This window comes from Notechis scutatus, chromosome 1, assembly GCF_049901735.1.
Source record: "Notechis scutatus isolate UNSWTSFEM ecotype Mainland chromosome 1, rNotScu1.2, whole genome shotgun sequence".
Taxonomy (NCBI): Eukaryota; Metazoa; Chordata; class Lepidosauria; order Squamata; family Elapidae; genus Notechis; species Notechis scutatus.
Genome location: NC_142009.1, coordinates 235968194 through 235994276, shown reverse-complemented (window position 1 = coordinate 235994276; position 26083 = coordinate 235968194). Strand labels below are relative to the sequence as shown.

General features: G+C 41.9%; 2 protein-coding genes and 1 long non-coding RNA gene across 8 annotated transcripts in view; 2 read left to right on the top strand and 1 right to left on the bottom strand.

The window, feature by feature from the left end:
- Positions 1-1926, top strand: part of LOC148133280 (uncharacterized) — a 265114-nt gene extending 263188 nt beyond the window's left edge. Inside the window, exon 2 of the long non-coding RNA XR_015746631.1 lies at positions 1769-1926. This is a non-coding gene — a long non-coding RNA (uncharacterized LOC148133280). The remainder of the gene's footprint in view (positions 1-1768) is intronic.
- Positions 1-6417, top strand: part of IRF7 (interferon regulatory factor 7) — a 29807-nt gene extending 23390 nt beyond the window's left edge. For all 6 annotated transcript variants that reach the window (XM_026668213.2, XM_087950780.1, XM_026668211.2 and 3 more), the window contains one exon: positions 389-6417. In XM_026668213.2, the coding sequence (XP_026523998.2) occupies positions 389-547 (159 nt within the window). In that variant the 3' untranslated portion in view covers positions 548-6417. The remainder of the gene's footprint in view (positions 1-388) is intronic.
- On the bottom strand, positions 6382-24712 carry LOC113412608 (malignant fibrous histiocytoma-amplified sequence 1 homolog). Its single transcript, XM_087959482.1, has 11 exons — positions 24707-24712; positions 22335-23287; positions 20684-20975; positions 20144-20333; positions 17157-17338; positions 15171-15655; positions 13628-13785; positions 11600-11759; positions 10103-10173; positions 7935-8035; positions 6382-6528 (listed from the first exon to the last, which is right to left on the bottom strand). The coding sequence occupies exons 1-11, from the start codon at positions 24710-24712 to the stop codon at positions 6511-6513; spliced, it is 2616 nt and encodes an 871-aa protein (XP_087815608.1). The 3' UTR covers positions 6382-6510.
- Between the last annotated feature and the right edge of the window lie 1371 nt (positions 24713-26083).

The following is a 26083-nucleotide window of genomic DNA, read 5'->3' as shown; positions in this document are numbered from 1 at the left end:
ATAGAGTGGCCTTTGCAGAGCAGGAAAGTGGTTTTTGGTCTCTTTCTGAATTCCCGCTGCCTTACAGGACTAGATAAGAACATTTAGCCTTTGCTGCGTTCTTGGACTCTCTGCTCTTTCTCCTTAATCCCAGAATAGCTAATACTAATCTGTGGCTAATTGGGAAAACGGCCCTGTCTCTCTCCCTCTCTTTTTTTTTTTCTGAGCTCTCCCATTTCTGAGCAGGAAAGCCACTGGCAGTGAAACCATTTCCATTTTCTTTTTGCCATTCTCCTAGACTAGAGAGTCAGTCTCATCCCTAACCAATAACATTTGTTTTGTTTTTTGGGGGTGGAATGTTATCTTTGCACAAGCTAATAATGTTTATTGTCTTCTGTGTATTTTACAGCTGGTTCCAAATTTTTGTAAACATTGGCATGAATTCGTGCAGAGGGAAGGCTGCTCATCCCTGAACAGCGAAAGTGTGAGCCTCCAAATCTCCAATAGCCTGTTTGATATGATAGAACAGCTCTGTGCTATAAGCATGCAGACCGAGACAGCGTATTGAGTGCTTTGTTTTGTGTGCCAATTAGTAGCAAAGGGTGAGAGGCTGGTTCCCTTCATTTGTTTCACAGGCAGAAGGACTATAATCTCTGGATTGCACCTCAGCCTTGCATTAGGGTAGCTGATCTCCTAATTGGACTATTATTTATTGAGATAATCACACTCCGGGGATACAGATACTCTGCCCTCTTTCCAGGAACTTATTGGAATATATATATCGTGCTGTGTGGCTTTATTGACAAGGATTCTTCTCTGCACGATGATAATCGCGGGACAAAGTTGAGGAAATTCTTTTCAAGAACATATTTTCACATGATAAAGACTTTCTAGATACTGCAGGGCAGGGGGTGGGATGCAAATATTTGTACTACCGGTTCTGTGGGCGTGGCTGGGTGGGAGTGGCTAAGTGGGCATGGCCATGTGACTGGGTGGGTGTGACTGGGTGGGGGATTTTTTTTGCAGCCCCCCACCCACTCTGGTTTTTTTTGCCTCCTGGGCCTCAGGGAAGCCTCCTGGGCGAAGCAGTGAGACGGCAAAGGGCGATCCCGGCACAGCTGATCGTCAGAACAGCTGATTGTCAGGAGGAAAAGAAAGAAATACTGGTTCGGCCAAACTGGTAGCTGTTTTTTTACTACCGGTTCGCCCGATAAACGTTAAATATACACTCTAACCTGAAACTCGGTTGATATTTCCTTCCTCCATGTTCCCCTAAAGAAGACTAATTCTCAATGCTATCAGACAGGGTTAGAAGCCTGGTTTTGTATTTTCAGTCCTAAAAAGAAAGAAAAAAAACTTACAAAGGACTTCTGTTCCTGTGTAGGAATTGAGTTTATTGTCCGCCCAAAGGCTACAGGTTTTAAATATTTAAAAATACATATTTAAAAACTTCATGCAAGCAAACGTCTTAATCAATAAACTGTTTTTAAGTATATCAAGTTCCTTAGAAGTGGAAATATTGAAAGCTGTTCTCTCTTGTGATTTCAAGGGAGCTAATCTCTGAGGAGGAACCGTCCCAATTCTCTTGGCTGTAAAGGGGATGGGAAAGAGATTTAATTTCAGACTTGCAAGATTGAAGCCAGCCTTTCCAGATCGATCAGATAGGAAAAATGAGCTGTGTGTCTATGCAGATTCTCCGTCATCCAGGTCATGGTTGTCCCAAAGGTCCTTTATTCAAGAGGCAACGGGACTTTCCGGTTTTGCTTTGGAGACGTTTCGCTTCTCAGAGTTGGATGAGAAGCGAAACGTCTTCAAAGAAAAACCAGAAAGTCCAGTGGCCTCTTGAAAAAGCACCTTGAGGACGACCCAGTGAACTTATTCTACTTTATTGCAAAGCTACATTAACAGAATTTTGCAACTCTGAAATTACATTTCTCCCCTATCTCCTTTAGAGCCCAAGAAATGGGGCTCTCCTCTGAGCCTCCTGCCCTGCGTCATTCCTAGGTGGATTCTGACCATTGCCTTGGTTGTGTCTTTGCCTACCAAGATCATTCCCACATATCCTTACAGGGACCTGTTTTCTAGCCTAATTCATATTAAACAACAACAACAACAAAAACCTACAGGAGAAAAAAAGGCAATTTTGGTTGCAGAGTTTTTTTGCGGGGGGAGATTGGGGGAACAATAGAACTACTGGACTATATCTAGCCAGTAGGCTACCTACACCCAGGTGTAAGTTGCAGGTAATGTAGCCTCATAATATGTAGTCTATGGCAGGGGTGGGCAACCCGCGGCTCTGGAGCCACATTTGGCTCTTTCATCCCTCTGCTGAGGCTTCCTGTCGCCGGTCGCCACCCCAATTTTAAGAGGAGCTTCCAGTTAGGGAGAAAAAAGCTATGGCAAGGGGCGGGTTTTCCGGTCACCTCCACAATTGATAGGGTTTTTGGTTAGGACAGGTAGAGGAAAAAGGACACCGTGCTAGGAGGAGATTCTATGGTGGGGGAACCGGACTTCTGGTTGGCTCCAGAATTGAACGGGAGGCTTCCAGCTAGGACCTTTGTGGCTCTTTGAATGTTTAAGGTAGCTGAGCCCTGGTCTATGGTATGAGAGCGTATATCATTGAAGAATGTTAGCAGGTCCTTGCTGAATCAGACAAAGGGCTCTCAAGTACAGCTTTTGTCTTCTCAGAGAGATCTAGGACAATTGTCAGGGGCAGGGGTGGGATTCAAAAATTTTAACAACCGGTTCTGTGGGTGTGGCTTGGTGGTCATGTGACTGGCTGGCCGTGGCCAACTCAACATCATTCACATCAAGGCACACATCTCCTCGCCTGGCCTCTCATGACTGTGGGGATGCTGCAACAATCGTAACTGTGAAAAACAGTCATAAGTCACTTTTTTCAGTGCCATTGTAACTTTGAATGGTCACTCCACACAAGCAAAGTACCAGCAAAGGAGGGGAAAAAAAACTCCAGAGACGTTCCTGAGACAGGAAGTCTAGTCCTGCCAAGAATGTAATAAGGGTTAACGGAGAGGCAGTTTCTGTAAGCAACCCCAGAATGTTTCCTTCCTGCCTTCCTTACAGGATTAGGCCAGTAATTTCTTCTAACAACCGGTTCTCCGAACTGCTTAGAATGTTAACAACCTGTTCTAGCGAATAGGTGCGAACCTGTAGAATCCCACCCCTGGTCAGGGGCCACATTGTCATGCCCATTTCTCCTTGGGCCCCTCACCCAAGTTGACCCACCACAAACTGTCATCTTTGACTGGCCCTCTGCCAGCACGCCTCCGCCGGCATTTCTGAGGCTCCTCTCCTGGCCACTTTTTCCTGAGCGATTCACCGAGGGATATTTGTCCCCAGGTGATTCACTGCATGGGATGACTACATTTAACCTTCCACGTTTAATCATTTCAAAGCAACTTCTCTGTGTGAAATCAAGGTTGCATGCACCCTATCTACACCCCATTAGTAGAAATGAACTTGGTGGTGGGTATCGGTGGCTGTGTTTGCCTTCACCTGCAGCTGAGGTAGGACAAGATAAAAAACTATTAAGGTAGCAAGTAGTTAAGGCATTACTGTCCACAATTCCAAGAAACGTTTAGCAAAAGCCTATGAAGGCCTAGCGTATGAAAACATTTAAGCTTTCTTATTTTGTAACACATGATGAATTACTTTATGCATGTTATAATTTATTAATGCTATGTGTTATTCAGTGTGCATAGAACTGAAACCACAATGCATTGTTGTTTGTAGTACTTATATATAAGATGCAGTTCTGGAAGAATTCCCAGTGCATAAGAAATAGGAGGTTTTTGTTTTATAGTGATGCAATGGGGAACGAATACCAAGCGGCATCCCCTGTTGCGCACTGCGCGCATCCCTTCCCTCTTCTCCTTCAACAGCTCCATGCATGTCACCCAAATCTGCTCAGGCAGTGGGCAGGCATGGAGAGGAGGGCTGCAGAGGAGAATGGAAACCCATTGGCCAACAGCCTCTGTTCCTCAGGCAGATGGATGGTTGAATATCCTTGGACCAAATCTACCTGGTTTCATTCCTCATATGATAACCCAATCCCTTTCTTTCTGTTGGCTACAAATAATTGGCTACAAATTGACTACAAATTGGGTGATCTAAGAGGAGGGGATCTAGTACAGGTAGTCCACAACTTACAACCATTTGTTTAGCGACTGTTTGGAGTTACAATGGCACTGAAACAAGTGACTTATGACTGGTTTTCACACTTACAACCGTTGCAGTCTCCCCATGGCCATGTGATCAAAATTCAGGCGCTTGGCAACTGGTATGTATTTATGACGGTTTCACTATCCCAGAGTCGCACGATCACCATTTGTGACTTTCCTAAACCGCTTCCGACAAGCCAAGTCAATGGGAGAAGCCAAGATTCTTCTTAAGGATCACCCGATTCGCTTAATAACTGTGCCCCCCCCCAAAAAAAGGTTGTAAAACGGGGCACAACTCCCTTAACAACTGCCTTGCTTAGCAGTAGAAATTTTGGGCTCGATTATCATAAGTCAAGGACTACCTGTATTTAAACCATCTGTCGGAAGCAGCATCATGTCCATATGTAAGCAGGTCAGAGGAAATAGACAATCTAGCAAATAGGATGGAGCTGATGGTAGCACATGCTCAGAGTTAAGTAAGGATAGCTTGTCTCAAAAGCAAGACTTGCAATCTATTAACTAAAGTGGGAGACCTATAGATCAGATCGCATTAATCTTTGGTACAGCTTGCCTTCTTTAAGGGAAGAGAAGCTTAAATGTTTTCTTTTTTAAAATCAATGCTTTCTATAAGCATACAGTACATTTTCCAGTTGCTGAATGATTGGCGGGGGGCAGCAGGAGGCGTAGGACAGGGGGGTAGTGGCAGTAGCTGCCCTCCACAATAGTCCCAGGTTCTCATGTGGCCCCTTGGGAAAATTAATTGCCCACCCCTGCATTACAGGAAGATGAAATCTAGTCCCCAATTTTGTCTGTCGCCCCTAAAGTCCAATTTAAATGGAGGCCTGTGTTAAACTGATATTTTAAAATCCCGGGTGTGAGCCCTTGGGAACCAGGCCGCAGAAGCAGGACGGGCAGTGGGCGATTGTGTGCATGGGTGCTCCATTTGCGTAAGCAGCAGGCTGTGTGCACGCCGCTTGCACAGATGGAGCTGCGTGTGCATGCTTGCCGGCATCTCACACGGAACCATGTGAGCGACGCACGTCGCTCGCCCACACGTTCTTCGTCCGCAAAAGAAGTGACCCGGTGGCCGGGCTTGCTGGACTGGGTGAAGGCAGGCTTTTTCGGGAGGATGGCTACTGGTAGCTGGAGTGACCGTTACAGGCAAGCAAGGGTACACGAGGCATGTGGGTCGTATCGCTCGCTCTTTTCGGCCGCGAAAGAAACAGCCCGGTGGCTAGGTGAGGGGCGTGAGGGGCGGGAATTAACACACCCCATGAAAAGAAGGCCTAGCTGTTTTTCCAGGGGTCAAACTAAAATAAGACCTGGCTGTGTTTTATGAGAAACACACAATAGTCTGTAACCGTAATAAAAACTGATTGTCTAGGGCTCCTGTAAAAAGCATCGGCTTACTCAGACAAAATACCTACATCGTGATACGTTAATCGGGCTTTTAGAGAAGCCACTTACAATCCTTTATTAGTGTCACAGTTTGACTATTGTGATGGCTGCGAGTTTTATTGTACTTTTTTTTTTCTTCAAATGTTGCTGTTAGTCACTATTTCTAGACCTGAAGCCACTTACTGTGCTTTTGGATCTCAAGAATCTTTCGAGACTATAAATGTCTGAAAATCTAAAATGTACTGAACTGAATTACTGGTAGCCCTCGACTTACCGCAGTTCGTTTAGTGACCACTCAAAGTTACAATGGCACTTGAAAAAAGCGACACGACCATCCTTCACACCGCTGTTGCCACATTCCTGAGGTCATGCGATCAAAATTCAGGTGCTTGGCATATCTATGCTCAGATGCTCATATTTATGACGGTTGCAGTGTCCTGGGGGTCACGTGATCACCTTTCGCAACTTTCTGATGAGCAAAGTCAATGGGCATGCTAGATTCATTGAACAACTGTTAACGAATTTAACAACTGCAATGATTCGCTTAACAACTATATCTAGAAAGGTCATAAAATGGGGCAAAACTCACTTAACAAATGTCTCACTTAAACAGCCTAAATTTGGGGCTCAATTGTGGCCGTAAGTCGAGGATTACCATGTTGTAATGTTAGAATTTAATATTAAGTCTCAATATTTTTTGTTTGGGTTTCTCACGGAAATATTTATTTCATAAAATGTGAAAAGTCCAATGAGAATTTCTAATGAGAAATCAAGTTTTTCTGTAATTTGTGTAAACTCGCTAAAGTACAACTTCAGTCAATAATATCTTTTATGGAAATAAATCGACATTCCATGTAAATTTAAGAAGTACGCCTTTTTTTATTTGAAATGATCATAAAATACCGTTGATAGAAATGATGTTGTGCTAGTGATTTATCCTTTGTGGCTGTTTTCATTTATCCAAGATGCTCTACGACAAAAAAAACACCAGGAAATGAATTACAGATTTTGTTTAACAGATTAAACAGATCTAAAGCCAAGCGTTACAATGATAGAATAAAGTTCCCTATTGCTTTGGAGCCCCAATGTGGAACTTCTTAGCAAGAACTCTTTACAAATCTTTTGCAACTTTTGAAAGTATTGCAAAGAGGTATTTGTGTTTGCGCTCTTGCATCGTCCAAAGCAGTTTTTGGAGATCCAGTCTCAAATCTTGCAGAATTTTAGTTTTTTACATCTCATCCACACGCCCATTTTACCACACATTGCTTCTTTCTACCCAAGGTAGTGGGAGAAAATCACGTTGGCAAAAATCATAGTGTGCCCATATCTTACTATTAATGTGTCTCTGGAATGGAGCCATGCCCTGCTGCTACCTATACAACTCCACATGTCCCTGTAAGAACAGTTATTGGCCATTTTCTCTGGCTGAATGCCATCAACCAGGGTAAAGCCACCACATTTTCCATGTGGAATATGTGCCAGGGGGCTGGTTTTAGATCCCAGCACATTGCATACATGATCTTGCAGCAAGAGTTCAAGGAACAGGATTCAGTAATGTTCAGCTATGGGGTGCCTTCCAGTATATAACACATAATTTCTCCCAAATCCTTATGGACTGGTCTAGGGGTCGGCAACTTTGCACCCATTTCCCACAGAAAAGAAAACACCGGGAGCCACAAAACCCTTCCCATTGCCTGACTATTTCCTGAGTGGCCACAAAACTAGCATATGTAGTTGAATTAAACATTGTTTTCTTCTGAAACTTTTCTTGGATTTATCCATGGTTGGCCTACCGGGGGTCAAAAAGCTAAAAAAATCGTGTGCTGGTGGGTATCGCACATTGGCGATTGTGACACATATTTTGAGTGACGGAGCCGCAGCAGAGAGATGAAAGAGCCACATGTGGCTCCAGAGCCGCTGGTTGCTGACCCCTGGACTGGTCAATCAACCACTAAGTCACCTGCCTATCAGATAAGAGGTTCTCTTCTGTTTTCCCTATGTATTTCTGGGCTGTAACTCCTTGAACCAACTTCAGCCTGCCTCAACAATGGGCTGCCTACAATATAGAGGTTCTGTATTGTAGACATGTCCCAACCAAAGAGTGTGTGAGGTTTCTTTGCATTATATTAAACAAGCGGATGAAATCTTACTGTTTCATAGCAGTATAGCTGATGCTAGAATGGAGATACATGGATAAAAGGGTCTAATTTGTTACCATTACAGTTGTGACCTGCGCTTTTGACATCACGGTCAAACTAACATTCCATTTTTCTGGCCATCTTTCCCTTCCTTGATGTCCTCCAGGTACATTGGGCTAGAATTCACAACTCCTAGCTAGTTTCAGGAAGGCTGCTTTAGACTGCCACATGAACAAACCTGTCTTTCCACATGGACAGTGCTGGTTCCAAAAGTAGCATTCCCATAGCTGGTGATATAATACTGTGCAGGAGCCTCAGTTCTGCTTGGTTTGTTTGGAACTGTGAAAAAAAATAAAATGCTTAGTAATATTAGGCCTTTTCAATAACGTTATGGCATGCTATGGCAGACATATGTGCTAGGCCAGGGGTCGCCAACCTTTTGGACGGCAGGGACCACCAAATTCATAATTTTAGATCCCAGGGACCACTAACTGGTTATGTGGGTGTGGCCTAATTCATGGGTGTGGCTTGGTGGTCGTGACTGGCTGGGCATGGCTTGTATGTAAATATTATAAATATTTATATAAATATTGAATTTTTTATTTAAAAAAAGAGCAACTTTTACCCAAAATCAGGCAAAGCAGGCAGACAGATTGAGTTGCTCACAGAATCACAGATTCATTCAGAGATCTATCTATCTGCCATCGGCTAGCTCAGTCTGTCACATAAAATTTGCTTGCAAGCAAACTCACAAAATTAACTCACAACACACCATGCATGTAAATATTGAATTTTTATAAAAAAAGAGCAACTTTTACCCAAAATCAGGCAAAGCAGGCAGATTGAGTTGCTCACAGAATCATTCAGTGATCTATTTATCTGCCATCGGCTAGCTCAGTTTCTCAAATTTGCTTACCGTGAGTCTGCACTGAATTTGCTTGCAAGCAAACCTTCAGTCCTAAGGGAGGTTTGGCTGTGCTGAGCTGAAGATCTAAAGACTAGCTAGAAAGCAAGAAATCCAACCATTTCCTGCTTCCTAGCTAATCTAAATCTCCCAGCACAGCAGAACAGATAATGGTCAGAAAAAGGAAAAATAGCAATTTAACAGGCAAGTTTACAGGGTAAGGAGTGAGTGGGCGGGGAGGGTTGCCTCGGGCCATGTGGGCGGTGCAGCCTTGTGTTTCTGTGCAGCCTGGATTAATTGCTTTGTGAGGGTGCTCTGGGGGTGAGATTTCTCTGCGGCCCACCAAAATTTTCTCATGGCCCACCAGTTTGCTGCGGGCCGCCGGTTGGCAACTGCTGTGCTAGGCTGCCTCCCTATCTGTCAGCAAGCCTGCTGCTTGCTGCCATGGTAATGGAGGGGAGGGATTGGTGGAGAATTTTTCACTGCAGCTTTTGCTTATCTCTCCAAGGTCATTTCTTCTAGCTTTGGTATGCAGCAGCCAGAGACAATGTACTTGAATCAAAGACTTTTCTCAAACTATTCTTGGCTGGTGCTTGTCTTCTGGTTGCCTAGCTACAGGGGTGTTGGGCACTATGGTTTGTTTCAATTTGCTGCTTCCTGTGCTTTTGCCCCAGATCTTGCCAGAAAATTGTTGCGTTCAGTTCTCTCCTAGTAAAAGTACTTTTTTTTTCTGAATCTATGAAGCCAAGGGTTTTTCTTTCGTAGGAATTAGACAGAGACAGCCCTGACATTAGGCAAGATCTGCTTTAACGGTCAACCCAGAGACCGCAGTCTACCATGCAGTGGTGGGATTCAAAAAATTTTACTACCCATTCTGTGGGTGAGGTTTGGTGGGCGTGGCAGGGGAAGGAGACTGTAAAATCTCCAGTCAGAGGTGGTATTTGCCAGTTCTCCAAACTACTCAAAATTTCCGCTACCGGTTCTCCAGAACTGGTCAGAACCTGCTGAATACCAGGGAACCAAGCATCCAATGTCCAACGACGCTTTATGGTTATCTCAGAAAAATATCAAGTCACTGGGCTTTACATAGGGGATAAGAGGCAAAACTTCCATTAACCAGTTCAGAAAACTTTACGGTGGCAAGATTACTAGCTCAGTCTTTTAAGATATTTTCTTTAGTTTGAAGTGCAATCCCCTATATTGGAATAATTCATGATTATTATGCTTTAACCCTCCAAAACCGATGAGCTATAGTCATTATAACTGAATTGCAATAAAATACTACAAATAAGCTAAACACAGACAGCACCATGGAATTTTGTATCTAAAAGCTTTTTGAAAAAAACATACCTAAGCCTATATTTTTCTGGACATTTGCCATAAAGGGCAACTCCCCATTTCATCATGCAAGCATTCTAGCTTATTGAAATAACAACATTAACATTGTTATTTAAATAATTAAGTCAGAGTATTGACATTAATGGCAAATATTCCAACCTCACCTTTGGGTAACAGGAGCTCTGTTTCAAATCGATTGGCACAAATTCCACAAGTTTTAATGTCTTCTTTGAACCTGGAATGAAGTTTGATGAGAAACAGGACCAAGCACCACTAAATAGATTGGCCCCTAGTGTAAGATAGGTTGTTACTAAGGTGTCAGAGTAAGGACAAGATCAAAGTTCAAATCACTATCCAAGCATGGAATTTACTGATTGACCTAGGTCAGTTACACCTATTTCACACCAGTTGATCACTAAAATAAAGGATGGGGTAAAATGAGGAGAGATCCTGATATAGCTCATCTTGAACTTTCAAAGAAAAAAGCATTAAAACAATTCTTAAAATGTGGGTGGGTTTGTTTGTTTGAGGTCAAGTTTGCTTCGGTTACCAAAAGCAATTTTTGCTAATGCTTTAAACATGGAAGTTTGAAAACCTATAGAAGCACAAAGAAATATTTAAAATCCCACTGCTGTAATTTGGGAAAAATACAAATGAAAATGTCATTTGAGCAATGATCCACTATTCTTTCCTATTGCTATTCCTGGGTAAGTAGAAATCCTTCAGAAATGGGGTGGGCTAGTCTTAATTGTACAGACCAATTTTGTGGTATGGTGATGGAAAGAACAGGAAAGATTTAAGTTTGAATCCCCAGTGCAGCTTGAGGCTTCTATTGACCCCTTTGAGATAGGCACAGATTTCAGGCTGACTTCTTAAGAAGGTCGCTTTGGAGACCTTGTATTAGTAACATAACATCTCCAAATAAGACATTTGAATAAGAATATGAAAACATTATAATCTCCTAGCTTGACTATAAATATATCCTCTAGCTTAGGTTTAACAAGGTTTTTAAAAAAAAAAAGAATGAAGAAGCCCTATCTATAAGCTGAAGAAAGAACCTGATATAATAGCCATCCTGCAGCACAGCTTTTTCTGATCTAGCGCCATCCACATTCCCTAATCTCCAGTCTAGTTTGGGCTGTGCTGGCTGGGAACCATGGGAGAGGAGACTTAAAACATTTCGAAGGGAGCAGATTCACAGAGATGGATGCACCAAAGAGAGAGGGTTATAAAAGTGGTATAGAAGTGAAACCTTCAGTAACACTATCAGAAGAAATGCTTCAATGAAAGAAGCGCCTTATTTGAAAGATTTTGGAGGGTTTGTTTTTAAAGTCTATTTACAGGTTACAGAGCCATCCCTCAGTTAAGCTTAAGAAACAAGGATTCATAGCAAAGGATCTCAGCTGCGAATCCGCTTTGGAAAGAGAAATGTTATAGTGTATGTTTTCTGGATAAAGGCCAATATAGTGAGAACGAAGTAATTTAAACCAGGGGTCTCCAACCTTGGCAACTTTAAGACTTGTGGACTTTGCTTTGCTGGCTGAGGAATTCTGGGAGTTGAAGTCCACAAGTTGTCAAGGTTGGAGACCCCTGGTTTAAACAGCAAACTCTGAAAAACTTTACAGTCTTGGTTTTGCTTGTGCACAGCATGAAATACATACACAGTCATCTTATCATCCAGATCTGGCCAGACAAATTCAGCAGGACATCCGACTGTCCGGCAAGGAGCCTTTATGCAAAGATGGAGCCCAGGCCATTCCTCCAGGAGTTTTTGGTTGATGGAGATGATTGTTATAATAAAGTCCCAGGTTAATTGGAATCCTGTAAAAGGCAACAGGGAGAAGCATTCAGAAGAGCCAGCCTTCTCCAACTTGGTGAATCCCAGATAGGTCTAATTTCAACTCCCATAGTCATCATCTAGTCCAGCCAAAGGCTGTGAGTTTGGGGGGAGCTGATATTTGATCCTGTTGGAGAGCCCCAAGCTGTAAAAAGCTGGCCTGAACTTTAAAGCAGATACTGATTAAACACCTTGTGCACAAAGGTGCAAGAGGAGCTCTTGGTTCATCATTGTTGAGAAGAATGACTGAAAGAAAGCAATAAATCCATTCTCTAAAATTGGTTCTTCAGTTCCACTGATTGGTTTAGGACAGGGGTTGAAGTCTGCCTCTAATCTGGGCCATCTGCTAAAATAAAGCCAGGTCATGGCACACACTTCAAAGTAAACCAGGAAGCCTGTAATTGTGGAGTCTGTCTGGCAAGAACAAAGAATGCTTATCCACAGGAGATAGGCATGTGTAAATCTTGTAACAATCCTGGCTAATTGGAAAGCTGATAAAAAGTAACACAAGTTAGCCAATTTGCAGACCTCAGCTAACAGTTAGGGATAGAGATGTCCTGCAGCAAATCAAATTTGTATTCGATAATTCCTAGGGCATTCATTAGCTCAGACTTGGGAATAGGGACAGCTAGAGACCAACAGAACAAATTGTAGAATTATTACTAAAATGTTTATTAGGTGATATTTCTTCTTATCTCACTTTGTCCCGCCTTCTCTTTTAGTGAAAATGTATAAAACTTGCTCAATCCTTTGTTCTTGGCTCTTGGCATTTTGACCAGGAGCCCTTTTCCTTGGAGTTACTCCAATAAAAAGCAAACAGAAAATCTGTGCCTCCTGTCTGGCGTCTCACCATTGGCTTTGGCACCAGGCTCAGACCCGAATTGGGGACAACACTACCACTATTTGTGTGTGGGTCCTTCGTTCTCCCATATTCAGCATTAGTGGGATTTGCCTGTATGAGAAACTGACTTTTTTCAGGTGGCATCCAGAGGTGGGGCTGATCCAGCAGTCATATGCCAGCCTCTCTCAAGAGGCAAAACTGTCGAACGGCTTCCTTCAACTGAGATCCCAGGAGCAATTTTGTTAACAATTACACAGATTCCAGCCTTAGATACAGGTAGTCAATGTCTGGAATACTCTACCTGACTTTGTGGTTTCTTCCCCAAACCCCAAAAACTTTAACCTTAAGACTGTCTACTATTGACTTCACCCTTTTCCTAAGAGGTCTGTAGGGGGTGTCCATAAGCGCACCAACGTGCCTACCGTCCCTGTCCTATTGTTTCTTTTATTTTTCCTATATGTACCCATTTCATGTGTTCATAACTATGTATATACTTATACCTATTATCTTGTAAGCGATTGACAAATGAAATCAAATAAATAAATAAAATAGTCCTTGATTTACAATAGTTCATTTAGTGACTGTTCGAAGTTACAATGGCATGGCAAAAAGTGTCTTATGACTGTTTTTCACATGTACGACCATTTCAATGTCCTCATGGTCATGTGATCAAAATTCAGACACCCGGCAACTGACTCATAGTTACGACAGTTACAGTGTTCCTGGGGTCATGTGATCCCCTTTTGCAACCTTCTGACAAGCAAAGTCAATGGGGAAGCCAGATTCATTTAACAACCATGTTGCTAGCTTAACATCTGCAGTGATTCACTTAACAACGGTGGCAAGAAAAGTCGCAAAATGGAGTAAAACTCAGTTAACAAATGTTTCACTTAGCAACATAAATTTTGGGTTATTGTGGTAGTACATTGATTACTACCTGTACACTGTTTTGTTCTACTATCATTTACATTACATTTGAACCAAAAAAGCAATCAATGCCTGCGTACATACCAGCTGTCTGTCCTGGCTTTCTGCACCTGAGCTCAATGTAGCTGTAACCTTTTTGGTTATTTGCTTTGATCAGTAAAGGTGTGCCACTACTTATGAGCAGGCAAATGGTTTTAGCAACCCAGTGAGTTGAAAAGAAGGAACAAGCTTTCACCATGAGTCTGGGAAGAAAGAAGGGGGGGGAAACAGTTAGTGCTTTCAGATCCTATTTTAAGATGTTCTTTTTTCCCCAAGCATTACCGGTACTGCTAAACTGGGTCTGGGCAGTTGCAACAATAATCAGTTCAAGAGAGGACTAAACAGCCCATATTCTGGAGCAGGGGTATCAAACTCAAGGCTTTAATCCGGCCTGAGGGGCCAGCCTGGGAATATCAAAGGACTGGCCCACAGTGCTTCTGGCAGCTAAAACAGGCTACGTGCGCCTCCCATGCACCTCATTTTCACTCTCCATGGCCTCCTGCAGCACTCTGCCAGCTGAAAACAGGCTGAAAAGTGGGCCAAAAACAAGCCAAAAAAATAGCCTGAAAACAGGCCCGAAAATGACTGGCAGAGTGCTGCAGGAGGTCATGGAGGGTGAAAATGGGGCACAGGACACACACACACCCCCCGTTTTTGCCGGCAGGGTGTTGCAGACGGCATCCGTCCAAATCCCCCTCCCACTCTTCCCCTTCACCCCTCACCTGCGGAGAACTACAATGCTCCTCCATCCCTCAAAGAAATCCCACACACTTTACACACTTGTTCTAGAGAGTCCCTAATGCTTAAAATCAGTGGGATGTAGTTATTAATGGTGGCTTAGGGCTTGAGAGATCAGATTCAACCTCACACTCAGCATGGAAGCTCCTTGGAGAATTCTGGTCCAGTCACTAACCCCTAGTGTTGAGAAGAAAACCGGAGGTAGAAATGCTCTGTAGGTGGCTTTGAGTTCTGGGAAGGAAGGGGGGTTACTGTGTGAAGAAGGCTATTGTATCTTTCAGAAACATCCTGCAATCAACCCCTAGACTTGAGGCTTCTTGCATGCAATCGTGGTGCAGAATTTAGTAGCCTGGTTAATATCAATAGGAACATGCAGAATTTAGTAGCCTGGAAATATCAAAGGACCAGCCCGCAGTGCTTCTGGTGGCTAAAACAGGCTGTGTGCGGCCCCCATGCGCCTCATTTTCATCCTCCATGGCCTCCTGCATGTTCCGCTGTTGTATTTGCAAAATCATCATCCATTGACTTTTCTGCAGATTAAAGTGGCTCTCTATTTGACAGCCTGCAGGGAAATACTCTTAACAGAGCAATAGGACAGATTGCTTTAAAGACAACAGAGTATCAGTCAAACTACCAACACTAAGAAAAACCCTCACCGTTTTATAAGATACGGGTGGCAAATTGCCAGGAATTGTCCAGTAAAGAGTGGTGACCTCATCCTTGTATTTTTGACCCCTGCTTGTGCAAATCAACTGCCCCCCCTCCCCGTTCAAAGAGGCCCTCAGTTGTAGATATCGGCCACAGGATGGCTTGTCATTATCTATGACACTTAGCAGATAGTATTCAATACCTTTGGAAGAAGCTCTCTGGAATCTCAGGAGAAAAGTACAAGCGAATATGCAAGTCCTCTTTGTGATCTTCTCCCCACTTTGTTGAAACCTCCTGACTTTGATTGAGATAGTTAGGAAATAAGTAGTGTGTGTCCTTCTCTAGGTTTGGCAGAGTTTCCCATGGCTCCCCAGGGACAAATGTTCTGGCTCTAGGATTAAGTCCTCCTACATTTCTGATCTCCAGGCAGATCTCAAAGTGTTCAAGTAGGCTGAAAAGTTTCCCCTTCTGTAATCTGCTTCCCACCATTTCCTCAAAGATGTCTACCATGTTGTCTAAAGAAAGCTGCTGCTTGAGCAAAGCTCTCATGGCTTTCTGGCATAGGATGGCTTTGGATTTAAACATCAATGCCCAATTGTCCCGGTCTCGGATGGTGGCATGTTCTCCTATCAAGATGTCCACAGAAATGCTCTCCAGCTGTTGCATTAGGCCATACCTCACAAGAGTCTAGAAAAACAGAAATATATTTGCCTAAGTAGGCTCACAATTGTGTTAGTGGAGTTGACTGAAGATAAATGATGTTAGTCTTGACTGAAGACTTACAAGTAAACTTCTTGGTGTCTTGTAATAGATTGTTTTTTGATTCCTAAATATTTAATCATACCATTAATAAAACCATTCAGCTTCTGTCCTGTCTCCTTATAAATTGAGATCTCAACTTAGAAACAAAAATAATTGGGCTACTCTTCCATTCTCCCTGTCCTCCCACCCTGAGACCACACTTTTGTATCTGACCCTTGGTCTGAAGTCTGAAGCATGCCCTAAAATAGTCCACTGCCTTTTAGTACTTGTTGGAAGTGGAAAGTAAAGGAAACATGGTACCTAACTAAGTTAAGCTGAAACATACAGAGAAACTTTCAAAAGTTGTAAGTGGTAAGGGTATATAGTTAAATTAATACATATGTTCAGCTATTCCAGGGCTGTCAAACTCCTGGCCTGCGGGCCAGATGTGTCACGTGCTGGCCCCGCCCCCACCCAGTTTATTGAAGGAGAGAAAAAGTCCCGATACGTCACATGACGCTGACGTGGCGATGTGAGTTTGACACCTCTGAGCTATTCCATCTTGCAACATAATCTGGAATTGTATTTTGAATTCCTTCATCGAACTGGATGGCTCAACCATTTAGCTGGCGTATCTGGACAGAATGCCCACTTCTGTTCTGACTAGCTGATGACTACAAACCATTGGTTTTCTGCGGTAAGATACAATCAGACTGCCAAGTGACCATCCATACTTCAAAATTATGAACCCCAAGCATTGATCTTGTTTAAATAAAGATACTGGGTAGAAACTTAATACATTACACCCATACAACTTGGCTTCCATCTGCCTCTCCTACTTCACATGATGTTTGATTCTCTTCTGCGAGGAGTCTCTCAACCCTCAGATAGTTTGTCAGAAAGCTAAGGAAGAAGAATAGAGTAGGAAAAATAGGATTCCTGCCCTCCCCACCACCCAAATGGAAGCATTTTTCTATGTGAAAGTCACCTCATGGGCAGTTTTGTTTTAACTGCAGTTCTCACTCTATTTTGCTTGTAAAAAAATAGAGGAAAATGGGATAAAAGCATTTACCAATACACCATTGGGTTAATTCAGAGACAACACGGAAGACAATGTAGAGGCTATTCATCCCTTTCCCAAAATCCAGCACTTTTCATTCATATCAATAATAATCTTTGCTGAATGGGACTTGGGAGAAAACATAAGGTGAAATTTTGGCAGCTCCTGCTGAGTCTAGGGAAGATTTTAATGGTTTACATTTGCTTGTTTTTTACTTTGTAGCACTCCACAAAGCCTCTGTTACGATTTGGAGCAGGTTATACATACGATAGAACCATTTTTTAAAACCTGTGGTCTGTGAAAATTTGGCTTCTAGCTAACTTCAGAGAAGCAATGGCCCTCCGGTGCTGGAGGAAGCTTCTAAGGTGGAATCAAGGAGGTACTCACTTTGAAGAGAGTGATCAGAACAGTTGGACGTAAGAACAGTGTGTCCTTCAGCTGCTCGATCTTTTCATACCATACAATTAATCCAATGCGATGAAGGTATCTCAAAATATCCCGCAGAAGTTCTCTATCCAAATGATACCGGCGAAAGAGCTTGCTGTGTAAAAGGTTGAAATTCACCATCCCTAAGGAATCAGAAGAGCACTTGTTGAGAACAGCTTCGAGAGACAATCTCAGGGGGTCAACCAACAATACTGTATGTTCTATGCAGTGGTGGAATTCAAATACTTTAACAATTGGTTCTCTGCCCTAATAATTTCTTCCAAAAACCAGTTCACCAAACTGCTCAGAAAGTTAACAACCGTTTCTCCCGAACTGGTGTGAACTGGCTGAATCCCACCACTGGTTCTGTGCTCCAAGCTGCACATAGTCCTCAACTTACAACAACTGAACCCAAAATTTATTGTCAATTCATAAAACATTTTGTATACACATTTTATAGTTGACAACAGAAAGAAGGGGGAGGGGAGTTTCAAAAAGCAGGCAGCAGTGTGGAATCGAAAGTACATTCAATTCATATTTTCTTCAAGGACTGATTAGATGACTGAAGCTTCTGCCACACAAAAATCTAATTGGAGAGCATGATTGATGACTCTTGGCTATGGACATTTTTCGTTGGATGATACACCCAGAGCGGTGGGGGGGAAAGCAGGATCAAGAGTGACAGTGAATTACGTATCTCAGAGTTGGCTACGCCCAAGTTAATGCCAGACGTAGAATGTTAACTTCAAATAAATCCTTTTTAGTTTTGGGAGTGAGGCTCGAGGCTCATGATTTAATTGGAGTAACTGCTGGAATCCTGACATTTATGTTGTTCAGTGAGACAGTTATTAAATGAATTATGTCCCATTTTATGAGTCTCTTGCCACAATTGTTAAGTGAATCACCACTGTTGTTTAGTAACACGGTGGTTAAGAGAATCTGGCGAATTCTGACTTTGCTTGTCAGAAGGTTGCAAAAGGTGGTTGTGTAATCCCACAACCGTCCTAAATGTGAATCAGTTGCCAAGCGGCTGAATTTTGATCACATGACCATAGGGATGCTGCAATAGTTGCACGTGTGAAAAACGATCATAAGTTCCTTTTTTCAGTGCCGTTGTAACTTTGAACGGTCACCAAATGAACTGTTTGTAAGCTGAGAACTACCTGGACTTCTAAATTAGTAGAATCAAAAGAAAAATAAACAGGACCAATTCCACTAGGTGAACATTACTTTGGCGCTTAAATTAGCTTGCCCAGCTTTGATCTCTGATATTCTGTTATAAACACAGGTTTGAGAATCGCAAGATAATGTTATCAATCTATGCATTAAATTCTGAACATTTAGGATAAAGGTAAAGGTTCCCCTCACACATATGTGCTAGTTGTTTCTGGCTCTGCGGGGTGGTGCTCATCTCCGTTAAAAACCAAAGAGCCAGTGCTATCCGAAGACATCTCCGTGGTCATGTGGCGAACATGACTAAACACCGAAGGCGCATGGAACACTGTTACCTTCCCACCAAAGTGGTCCCTGTTTTTCTACTTGCATTTTTCATGCTTTCAAACTGTTGGCAGAAGCTGGGACAAGTAACGGGAGCTCACTCTGTTAAGCGGCACTAGGGATTCGAACTGCCTAACTGCCAACCTTCCTGATCGATAAGCTCAGTGTCATAGCCACTGAGCCACCGTGTCCCTTTTAGGGTAAGGCTCTTTTATTGAAGTCTTGTTGCTGTTGAAATTATATGCCTTTGGGGAAGATGGGATGTTGTCATTCCCAATAACTTAGTGTAAGAGTTTGAATTTATAAATTTAAGTGGGAAATGTGGGCCTCTTTTTTTTTTCCCCTTTCCACAGCATGTTTAATTTATTATGGCTGCCTAAATTAAAGAGAGAGCGCCAGTTTGTTGTAATGGTTAAGGCATCAGGCTAGAAATGGAGAGGTGGTGACTTAGGCACAAAGCCAGCTGGGTGACCAGTCACTCTCTTTCAGCCCTAGGAAGGAGGCAATGGCAAACCACTTCCAAAAACCTTGCTAAGAAAACTACAATAAATCTATAATCTATACAGTCACCAGGAGTCCCCCCCAAAAAATGACTGAAAGGTGCATACATGTCAGTGGTGGAATTCAAATTTTTTTTACTACCGGTTCTGTGGGCGTGGCTTCATGAGTGTGGTGTGGCTTGGTGGGTGTGGCAGGGGAAGGATATTGTAAAATGTCCATTCCCTCCCCACTCCTGGGGGAAGGTTACTGCAAAATCCCCATTCCCTGCCCCACCCCACTAACCTGCTTTCCAGTTCCTTTCTCCTGTGCAGGGCAACCAAAGAAGACCCAGCCAATCAGCTGGGACTCAGGAGGCAGAGAATAGATGGGGTTGGCAGGGCCAGTCAGAGGTGGGATCTCCCAACTGTTCAAAATTTCCTCTACCGGTTCTCTAGAACGGGTCAGAACCGGATGAATACCACCTCTGATACACGTACACCCAAGAATGTTTCCATGAGAATGTCATTCAAAGGGTTCTTTCTCTTTCTAATGTTCCAAATCTTTGAGCTCAGTCAATTAACTTTTTAGCCAATAGGCTTATAATTAATTAAATCCATTATAACATTGATTTATGTGGAATTTTTAATGTTTTTAAATAAATACTTGCCCTAAATAATCAGGAAACCTAGCGCTGAAATAAACTTAGCTTGCACAAAGAGGAGGCCAGCTGCCACCTATTGCCTCAGTGGCTCTGGGCACCCAAATGAACCCAGAGTTTTAATTTAGGCCTATCCAAACAGTTTAGAAACTATGCCCCAAATAATTCTTCCGAGCCACTTGTGGCTATAGAGCTGTGGTAAAATACATGTTCCATTGCATGTCTTCCAAAAGGGATTGATCCCACTTAACATCAACACAGTAAAGAGAAGAAAGAGGAAATCTATAAAATGCCACTAATAATATTTACTTGCCATGTTCAGTCATCTCTTCGTTATTTTGCATCATATCTACAATTGCTGCTTCTACTTGTTTATAGATAGGGGGGAGCACTTGGATGACATTGGGGAAGAGCTTTTCATTCTTGACGTGCTCCAAGATGATTTCTTCAAGTTTTTTAATGTCCAGGTAATCCATGCAGTTGACAGGAACAAGATCTAGAATCTAGAACAGAAAATGCATAGAGACAAAGAGAACTCCAAACAAGAAGAGGGGAATTACTAACACACTGCTTTGTGTCTAGCTTTTGTGGAAGCTTAGTGGAGAACGGAGTGGAATAGGAGATGTTGTACATGTTTATGTATAGCATGACAAAATTAGAACAAGTGCAAAATTTCTCCCTCTCTCCTAAAAGTGGGAGTCATTTGATTGGCTAGAGATTAGGACAAAAAAAAAAAAAAAGAACTATGTCATTGCTGCTTTAGATTGCTTCCTAAGATGTTTGGACAGTTGCATGCCAGCAGTTTCTGGGTCGAGATCATTGCATATGAAATATACATGACAACATTCCTTACTGTAAGGGTGCAATTTTCCATTTCTTTCACTCGAGTCCACTGGTCTTCATAGAACTCCGATTCCTCATTGTCTTCCAGGTTAGTTATAAGGTGACTTAGGATGGTCTGTCTCTCCTTCAGCATGGCCTGTATCTTGCACATGATATCCCTTTTCTTTTCTTCAACCTCCTCTTCTGAACAAGCATCCACATGAGTTCCCACAGGAAGGACCACAGAATTTGGCACTCGCATAAAGAGGTTGCTAATCCAAAATCCAACAAGATCCTTGAAGGAGTCATTGGTAAGCTGATACCTAAGTAAGTTAGGAATACAGTTGTTAAGTGAATCTTGCTTCCCCATTGATTTTGCTTGTCACAAGGTCACAAAAGGGGATCCCCTGATCCCAGGCCACTGCAACCGTCATAAATATGAGTCAGTTGCCAACCATCTGAATTGTGATCACCTGACCATGCAACAGTCATGTGTGTGAAAAATGGTCATAACTCATTTTTTGTCAGTGCTGTTGTAACTTCGAATGGTCACTAAGCAAACTGTTGTAAGTCGAGGACTACCTGCAGTCCCAAACATCGTGTAATACTGGCAACTCACCTGGAGTTTTTTTTCCCCTCAATTTCCTCATTAAAGTTATATACTATTACTTGTAAAATAGAGCAGAGCTCCTTAAGTAAAAAAAATCAAAGCAAGGAGACACTAGCTTAAACAGCCATCTGCTAGGCTTTACCCATCAGTGACACTATAAGCAATTCATTTCTCCTGAAATAAAAAAAAGGCTGGCCCAGAGTATCAAACATATTGTATGATCTCTCGGCACATTGCAAAATGAATTGAAGTGTAATAAATATTTTAATATATCCATCGTTGGAGGCAAAAGACAAGCCAACAAAAGTGAACCATTTAAAAAAAGATGTGCAGAAAAGTTTGAAGTACCTGTAACTAAATATGAGAAATAGAATTCTGGGTGTGCTCAATTGTATTTCAGCTTCAGACAGAAACATTAGGGAATCAAAATTCTGATTGCTATATTTTGCTTGCTGAGAATTCAGCTCAGATATCCATTGTTGAAAATTAAAAACTCTGGCCAGGACTGATTAAAAGGATACTTCTTGAAGTTTTGTGGTAAAGTTCCTTCTGGGTCAAAAAAATATTACAAGAATTAATTTTTAGTGTAAAAATTGTGTATTTTCTTCAGAAACTGGGCAGTGCAACCCTATGCCGGTTTATTGGAAGTGAGTTCAGATGGATTGGCATGACATTTAGCCTTTGATGCTCCACTTATCAGATACCACTAAAGTAGGAGGGAAATGGTGATTGTTGCCTGTATAATATCACCATCAAGAACCAGCCAAAGTTTAAGTATTTAAATCAGACTCATTTAGAACTAGATGTGTATATTTAGATCCATCTGTTCCGCTTAAATTAAAGGGAACTGTCATTGAAAAACATTAGGGCCAGGATGTTGGATGAGCCTGCTTGATGGTGTCAAGAATATAAATATGATTGCAGTTCAGCCTTGATTATATTGCCTCCTATCTTTGTGTTTTTTAATGAATTGGTTATTTTTTGTTGTGTGCCCTTTATTTGGGTGACCATATAAATCTCATTCGTAAATAAATACAATACATCTTCGCACTGGAAGCCAGAGAACACTTACTGGTGAAGGTTAATGACCAAGATGACAAGGGCCTGTGAAGTAATGAACATATGGTGGGTCACATAGTATTCCAGCTGGCCAGCAAAATCCCAAAAGAGGAAAGTGAAGCCTTGGATATGGAACTCGCTTATCTCGATCCCAACAGTGCGCTCTTCCTTGGATAGTCGAACAACTTGTCCCTGCTTTAAGCTTTTGCACACTGTAGATTTTCCTGCTAAGGATGTCCCCAAAAACATTGTCTTGACACGCTTGTCCTCCTCAGCTTGGCCGTTCTGTAGCTGGTTGAAGTAACTGATGATCTGTTTGATACCCCCTGCACATACTTCATCTGGAGGTTCCCTCAATGAGTTCCCATTTACTTTAAACATCTTCAGGGATAGCTCTGTGAACAGCTCTTTAGGGAGCTGACGCAAAAAGTTATTTTGCACATAGAACTCTTGCAAGTTCTTCAACTCCAAGACTACTTTAGGGATGGCTTGGAATACGTTTGTGGACAAGTTCAGATACTGGAGACAGTCCCGGCAGGAACTTAAATCCTTAGGAAGATTGCCTAAACAGTTGTTGTTAAGTCGGAGATGTTTTAACTTAGAGAGAGAAGAGAAGATCCCCTCTGGGATATCTTGGATTTGATTTTGATTGAGCTCGAGCTTCTCCAGATGGATCAGGTTCCGGATCTCCACTGGGAAATCTGTCATAGTATTTTTTGACAAAATCAATTTTTTCAGATTATAAAGGCTTGAAATCCCAGTGATATGTTTCAGCTTGTTCCGGTCCAGATTTAGGCTCTCTATACTGTTATTGAGTAGCACTTCGAACGGAAGAACTCGGAGTCTTAATCTGGAAAGGGTCACTTCATTGATCTCTTGCCCTGGGGAATGAAGAACATAACAGGATGTGATTATGGGAGAAAAAAGATGGAGGGGTCCTTGGTGCTCCCTGAACTTGGTTGTTTTCTTGCAGACATTTCATTACCCAAAACGAGGTAACACCATCCGTGTCGGTTCTAGAGAAAAGACTGTAACGTGCTCATTATTAGGAAAGGTCTGTATTAGGAAAGCCCATTTAGATAAGGGGTCTCCAACCTTAGCAACTTTAAGACTTGTGGATTTAAACTCCCAGAATTCCTCAGCCAGCTTTGCTTTGTCCACAAGTCTTAAAGTTGCCAGGGTTGGAGACCCCTGATTTAGTTGATGTAGTGGCAGTGGAGGAGGGGGAAAGTGGGTAAACTTTCAAGTTTTCTAAAATATGTGATTAAACCAAATGTTACATACAGCAGGCAGAGAAAGGGATGGGGAAAACAGAAATAGGAGGAAGAAAAGCAAGAGGACAGCGCAGTATTGGAAAAATGTATTATATGTAGCTTCAAACAGAATGGCGGGAAAGCTGCAGATAGAGATAATTTCAGATTAATCTGGACTGTCCCAAAAATTGGAGGGATGATAATAATAATAAAAATGGCTGATACTACCCAGTTTAAAAATAGAGCATCTGCTCTCAACTCAAGCCATTTGCTCAACAAAACACAAACATTCCTTGTAATTTTTTAAAAAATAGTAATAATATAATTATTTCTGTATAGCAACACTGAAAATAATTTATTCTGTACTATCCCAGTTCTGACAGTGCAATCCAAAATGGTATATTAAGGAACAACTTCTATGCGGCTAGTTGGGAATCTCACAATCACATGTAATGCGAGGCAAAGGATTGACTTTGCTGTGATTCATACAGCCTGATTTCAAGAATGCAGGTCAATGATAAGTAAATTATGATCATGAGCAGGTCCCTTTAGACAGCTGATTAAAATTACAGCTTAGTACGTGATGTGACTTATTGCTTAGCAATAGTAGGTGACTGGGGGTGGGATTCTACCAATTCGCACCTATTCGCTAGAACCGGTTGTTAACATTCTAAGCAGTTCGGAGAGCCGGTTGTTAGAAGAAATTACTGGCCTAATCCTGTAAGGAAGGCAGGAAGGAAACATTCTGGTGTTGCTTACAGAAACTGCCTCTCCATTAACCCTTATTACATTCTTGGCAGGACTAGACTTCCTGTCTCTGGAACTTCTCTGGAGTTTTTTCCCCCTCCTTTGCTGGTACTTTGCTTGTGTGGAGTGACCATTCAAAGTTACAATGGCACTGAAAAAAGTGACTTATGACCATTTTTCACACTTGCAACTGTTACAGCATCCCCACAGTCATGAGAGGCCAGGCGAGGAGATGTGTGCCTCGATGTGAGTGATATTGAGTTGGCCACACCCAGCCAATAACATGACCACCAAGCCATGTCCACCCAGTCACATGACCACCAAGCCACGCCCACCACCTAAGCCACGCCCACAGAACTGGTTGTTAAAAATTTGAATCCCACACCTGCATGTGACCATGACTTATTGCTTAGCAACTTGCATGAATCCAATTGAAAAAAAATCACTTTCAATAACTGATAAATATATAAGCATATGTTAGTTTGACAATGTGAAAATTGATATAAACTGTGAGTAAATGACTATAAAAGAATAGCACAAAAGATTTGCAACCAACTGACACACTGTATGTATATAAAATGGAAGATGGTTTTATGTTTTGTATGCGTATGTTTGTCTTTAAAAAAAATAAAAACTTTTTTTTAAAAAAGAAAAAAATCACTTTTTAAAAAGTTGCATAAAAATTGCTACAGCCCAGCCTGTAAAAAAAACGGATGGGCAACTCTTGGCCCACATGTGTGCCCTAGTGGAAGTATCCAGGTAGTATAAGACTGCAGACACCTAGACCATCTCTCACCTAATCTTCTCAACTAAACGTAGCAATTAATAGGAATTGAAGATTGATACTTACTAGGTCTGTGCTCGGACATATTTTGGTCTCTGCTCCCTATTTGTCAAGCAGCAGCTGTGTCCTTGCTTTCTATTTTCATTTCCCGAAATCTTTTCATTTTGAAGCTTGAACTCCACGTTCCCCCTCCCTATTTCTAAATACTGTATAGCCCCTCCCTTCTCTTTGTGCAAGTCAAGGGAAATGAAAGAGGAAGAACTGGATCAAGGGCAGACTGATGGTTTTCTCTGATAAAAAAAATGCTCCCACCACTTCCAGAAAAATAATGCCTCCAAATTTAACAAAAAACAACAACCATCATTTCATACGTTCAGTTGTTAACACTTCAGTTGTTAACACTATTCTTTCTTAAAGCTTTGGTTTCTTTTCAAATGTCTAATCTTACCAATTTCAGCTATTGCCATGAAAATTTAGGCATTTGAGAGATCATCTGACCTAGGCCGAGAATCCGTTGATTTTCTTGGTAGAATTAGGTTTTACTTTTATCTTTGTGGTTGGTTTGAGAATACATCATAGAAGACAGATTGCTTGTGTATACAGTGTGTATGAGTATTTGGGGAGGGACGAGAATTGTTTGATAGGTGGATTCTTTTAGTAAGGTGACAGATGGTACTACATGCAACTCTTATGTTTGGTATTCTCCGCTTGCATTGTGTCCATTGATTGTGGTATCAAAATTCTGAAATTCGTCGATCAGAAGACAGTGAATCTATTATGTGCAGAGAGGGGAGAAAAGACAAGAATAGCATGTTGAAAGTAAGGTTCTTCTTGTGTCAACTCCATTTTTTACAACAAATGCCTACATGGGACTTGTTATTTTCACTTTAGAGGCATCATTTTAACATGAGCAATTTAAAGAATGATCCTATGAGCGTTTGCCAAGAATACTATCGAATGTGTTTCCAAGTAGGAATT